Source organism: Pan paniscus, chromosome X (assembly GCF_029289425.2).
Source record: "Pan paniscus chromosome X, NHGRI_mPanPan1-v2.0_pri, whole genome shotgun sequence".
In the NCBI taxonomy this organism is placed as follows: Eukaryota; Metazoa; Chordata; class Mammalia; order Primates; family Hominidae; genus Pan; species Pan paniscus.
This window is the reverse complement of record NC_073272.2, coordinates 120,180,269-120,185,557: the sequence shown is the minus strand read 5'-3', so window position 1 is coordinate 120,185,557 and position 5,289 is coordinate 120,180,269. Positions and strand designations below refer to the sequence as shown.

Below are 5,289 nucleotides of genomic sequence, written 5' to 3'. Positions count from 1 at the left end.
ATTTTCTATGAAATAGGCACTACTGTGACATTTTCTGTACTTTACAAATGAGGGAACTGAGGCACAGCGAGGTGAAGTAACTTTCCTGGGATATCAAAAGGTGTGGTGAAGACAGGATTGGATTCCAGGCAGTGGGGCTTCAGATCTCATTCCAGTAATAATAGGAAACCGTTGGTGTCATAATTACGTGACTATTTCAGTGGCTTGCGTTTTGGTCTCAGCCCAGGAGTACTGGGGGGGTGGGCAATATGAGGGTTCAAGGACGCAGGGGTACATCAGAGAAACCATCAAGAGGTCTGATAAAAAGCGACACCGGGAGCAAGAATCTCTCGCTCTCGCAATTTCCATGCCAGGAAGGTGAAATGGGAGGTGTCAGCGAGTCGTACGCACGGCCTCTTCTCTGGGCGCCCGTTGGGTAAAGGAGAGCGCCCGGGTCACGCAGGCCTATAGCAAGTCTCTGAACTCGGCAGGGGGCGGGGAGAAAGGGCACGCAGTGTGCGCGCAGCGGGCGCGCCGGCCCTTCCGACGCCTGCGCGGGCGGGCAAACGGACGGCTCCGCCCAGCCGCCGGCTCCTTTGCCCCGCCCCACTACCCCCGCCTTCACGGCGCTCGTTTCCTGGCCCTCCCCACCTTTAGCGAGACCAACGAGAGGACACCGCCTGCAGCTAGAACAGCCTGGCCAGGAGCGTAACGGAGTGGTGCGCCAACGTGAGAGGAAACCCGTGCGCGGCTGCGCTTTCTCGTCCCCAAGCCGTTCTAGACGCGGGTGAGTGGCGGGGCCTCGACCCCCACCCCAAGCGCACCCTGACTCCCCTCCCTCTCTTGGGGGAGGCCTGGGCCCCAGCCCTTTCCCAGCATGCTCCACGCGGGATGCTTGGGCAGGTGCAGCGGGAGGATTGTCAGGACAGGAGACCGAGAGTCTTCTTCCTGGGGGCGCTCTCTTGGTCCCTCAGAGGGATATCGAGGTTACCATGTCCTCCCTCTCACTTCTCTTCCCTATTTCGTCTTCGTTTTCCGTACTTCACCCCAACTACCTTCACCCAAAAAGGTTCATCTAAAAACCATTGGGGTAGTTTCTGTTTCATTTGTGCTCGTGTGCAGTTTTAAGTTTCCTTCTGCACAAAGTATCCTATCATATGCATCCCTAGTGTTATATTTTTTGCCTCTGTGATGGGGAAGAAATCTCCTTAGAATAATTTTTGCAAATTATTTTATTTAAAATGTGTAGACTTACTGAGTTTTGATCACTATTTTTGCAGCCAGGAGTAGGATCACCATCAGGAAGAATTCTGACACATATGCCATAATTGAGCAAAGAAACGTGTGAATTATGTATTGGCCAGAAATAATGAAAACTGCGTGACATGAAATACAAAAATCCTATATAAATTAATCTTAGAGTGCACCTGACAATTCTTTTTCTTTTTTCTTTCTTTCTTTTTTTTTTAAACAGAGTCTCGCTCTTGTTGCCCAGGCCGGAGTGCTGTGGTGCGATCTTGGCTCACTGCCTGCAACCTCCGCCTCCCGGGTTCAAGCAATTCTCCTGCCTCAGCCTCCTGAGTAGCTGGGATTACAGTCATATGCCACCATGCCCGGCTAATTTTTGTATTTTTAGTCGAGACAGGGTCTCACCATGTTGGCCAGGCTGGTCTTGAACTCCCTACCTCAGGTGATCCACCCGCCTCGGCCTCCCAAAGTGCTGGGATTACAGGCGTGAGCCACTGCACACAGCCGACAATTCTAATATTATGCCGAGCTTGTTTTCTGTCACTTCTCTTCTTGGAACTGTGTTTATTGACCAAGTTCTGTGAGTGACACAGGAAAGTCTTCCTGCCTCTTGCCCCACCCACCGCTCAGAAATTACATCTGCCAAGCTATTCCACACCTTGTCTTTCTGGTAGAAGTCAAAATTCCATTTCCTCTAGCAGAAAACCACAGGAGTGGTTTCCTTGTAGCAATATGGTGCTGTTGGGTGCAAAATATCAGTTATGGTCAACAGATCCCACTTTTTTTCCATTTGTATGAAAACAAGGATATTCAGTAACCCATTTATTAAACTCTAATGTAGTAGAAGCACTATGGCAATTATTCTTCTGTAATGGAAAAAAACCATTAAACTGATATTGAGAAATGTGGTTTCTAGTCCACTTATACCACTGTCTAACTGTGTGACTGAGTCAGTTATTTAACCTCTGTGGACTTCCATTTCCTCTCTGTAAAATGAGAGAAGTGACTGACATTGGGTAGTTTTCTAAGGCTCCTTTCAACCATAAGAGAAAACTGGGAAGTCTAAGTAGCTCAATAGATTGCTTTTTTCTGAAGATGGAGGGAAGATTGGAAAATTCAGCCTTTACTAGAATAAATGGTTAACATACAATTTTTTTCAACAAGTTTATTTAATGTCAGCTTTTAATTTCTTTTATTTATTTATTTTTTCTGAGACAGAGTCTCACTCTGATGCCCTGGCTGGAGTGCCGTGGTGAGATCACAGCTCACTACAGCCTCCGCTTCCCAAGTTCAAGAGACTCTTGTGCCTCAGCCTCCCGAGTAGCTGGGATTACAGGCACCCACCACCACGTCTGGCTAATTTTTTGGATTTTGGGTAGAGACAAGGTTTCACCATGTTGCCCAGGCTGGTCTCGAACTCCTGAACTCAAGGAATCCACCCACCTCAGCCTCCCAAAATGCTGAGATAACAGCCATGAGCCACTGCACCTGCCTCTTAATTTCTAATTGAAATAAAAGTGTAAATTTTTCCATTTTTACTTCCCCAAAGAAGAAGAAAATTCCTTTTGAGGAAATGAAAATGTTTATTAATGGGCCCCAGATATATCTATCAATATTCCTTTTTGATCCAAAAAATGTAACTTTTTATTATGGGCTTCTATTACATCAATAGTTGGGATACTGTATTGGAAACCATTTAGTTTTAGGAACAAAAGGGTAAATATTAACCTATATGGTGTTATTCTCAAGAAACTTGGTTTAGATTTACTCAAAACACTTAAGGACAGCAGCCATCAGTTAAAGAAAGCACTATGTTGAGAACAGAAATGTCAGCACAATACCATTGGTGATTTGCCATTTATAGGTGGTTTTATCTGTTCAACCCAAGGTTTTGGTGTAAAAGTTCACTGTATTTTTAGAGGTATTTAAATAATGCAAGCTTGTGATGTGAAATTCTTTAAAGAGAATGGTGGATGGATAACCTCTGTAACACTGGTTTCAAGGGTTTATTAAATCCCCATAGATGAAGTGCAAAACAAACTTCTCCATAGAGGAGTTGTTGTAAAGTTCCAGTTTATACCAAACAGTCATCAGATTCCATTGGAAGCTAAAGATTTTGAGAGCCTTTTGTACTATATGCAACTAACTTGATTTCAAGCTTGGGAACCTTTTTAAAAAAACATTAAAAGCAAAATGTAAGTATATAAGGAATACCAAATCAAATTTATAGACTAATCTTTTTCTATTAAGTATTTTAAGAGTCTTTTTCTTCTTTATAGGAAAAATGCTTTCTGAAAGCAGCTCCTTTTTGAAGGGTGTGATGCTTGGAAGCATTTTCTGTGCTTTGATCACTATGCTAGGACACATTAGGATTGGTCATGGAAATAGAATGCACCACCATGAGCATCATCACCTACAAGCTCCTAACAAAGAAGATATCTTGAAAATTTCAGAGGATGAACGCATGGAGCTCAGTAAGAGCTTTCGAGTATACTGTATTATCCTTGTAAAACCCAAAGATGTGAGTCTTTGGGCTGCAGTAAAGGAGACTTGGACCAAACACTGTGACAAAGCAGAGTTCTTCAGTTCTGAAAATGTTAAAGTGTTTGAGTCAATTAATATGGACACAAATGACATGTGGTTAATGATGAGAAAAGCTTACAAATACGCCTTTGATAAGTATAGAGACCAATACAACTGGTTCTTCCTTGCACGCCCCACTACGTTTGCTATCATTGAAAACCTAAAGTATTTTTTGTTAAAAAAGGATCCATCACAGCCTTTCTATCTAGGCCACACTATAAAATCTGGAGACCTTGAATATGTGGGTATGGAAGGAGGAATTGTCTTAAGTGTAGAATCAATGAAAAGACTTAACAGCCTTCTCAATATCCCAGAAAAGTGTCCTGAACAGGGAGGGATGATTTGGAAGATATCTGAAGATAAACAGCTAGCAGTTTGCCTGAAATATGCTGGAGTATTTGCAGAAAATGCAGAAGATGCTGATGGAAAAGATGTATTTAATACCAAATCTGTTGGGCTTTCTATTAAAGAGGCAATGACTTATCACCCCAACCAGGTAGTAGAAGGCTGTTGTTCAGATATGGCTGTTACTTTTAATGGACTGACTCCAAATCAGATGCATGTGATGATGTATGGGGTATACCGCCTTAGGGCATTTGGGCATATTTTCAATGATGCATTGGTTTTCTTACCTCCAAATGGTTCTGACAATGACTGAGAAGTGGTAGAAAAGCGTGAATATGATCTTTGTATAGGACATGTGTTGTCATTATTTGTAGTAGTAACTACATATCCAATACAGCTGTATGTTTCTTTTTCTTTTCTAATTTGGTGGCACTGGTATAACCACACATTAAAGTCAGTAGTACATTTTTAAATGAGGGTGGTTTTTTTCTTTAAAACACATGAACATTGTAAATGTGTTGGAAAGAAGTGTTTTAAGAATAATAATTTTGCAAATAAACTATTAATAAATATTATATGTGATAAATTCTAAATTATGAACATTAGAAATCTGTGGGGCACATATTTTTGCTGATTGGTTAAAAAATTTTAACAGGTCTTTAGCGTTCTAAGATATGCAAATGATATCTCTAGTTGTGAATTTGTGATTAAAGTAAAACTTTTAGCTGTGTGTTCCCTTTACTTCTAATACTGATTTATGTTCTAAGCCTCCCCAAGTTCCAATGGATTTGCCTTCTCAAAATGTACAACTAAGCAACTAAAGAAAATTAAAGTGAAAGTTGAAAAATATCCCTGAGAAAAAAAACTGAAAATTACTTACAAAATTGAGTAATTTTCCTGGAAGCGAATTTAGTGTCATTCCTCAGAGCATACGCAATTTCAGTGTAACTGTCTGTACTTCAGCCTGCAGATACTGACATTGGATTGGTGCCTATGAAGAATGTCATGTCATTTAATTGTGTTGTTTCTCAGTTAATCAAGCTCCCAGCTGCAATTTGGATAAAAATATAGTCCTGCTGGGTCAATGAGTTCTGTGGAAATTTGAAGAACTTGTTTTGGCCATCTGGCAGTTTC

General features: G+C 41.6%; 1 protein-coding gene across 1 annotated transcript; it reads left to right on the top strand.

The window, feature by feature from the left end:
* Positions 1-250: 250 nt before the first annotated feature.
* Positions 251-4,879, top strand: C1GALT1C1 (C1GALT1 specific chaperone 1). Its single transcript, XM_003823133.5, has 2 exons — positions 251-766; positions 3,507-4,879. The coding sequence occupies exon 2, from the start codon at positions 3,512-3,514 to the stop codon at positions 4,466-4,468; it is 957 nt and encodes a 318-aa protein (XP_003823181.1). The 5' UTR covers positions 251-766; positions 3,507-3,511; the 3' UTR covers positions 4,469-4,879.
* Positions 4,880-5,289: the final 410 nt, after the last annotated feature.

Excerpts from the sequence above, each read along its gene's own strand:
- C1GALT1C1 (XM_003823133.5), top strand. The coding sequence starts at position 3,512 with ATGCTTTCTGAAAGCAGCTCCTTTTTGAAGGGTGTGATGCTTGGAAGC.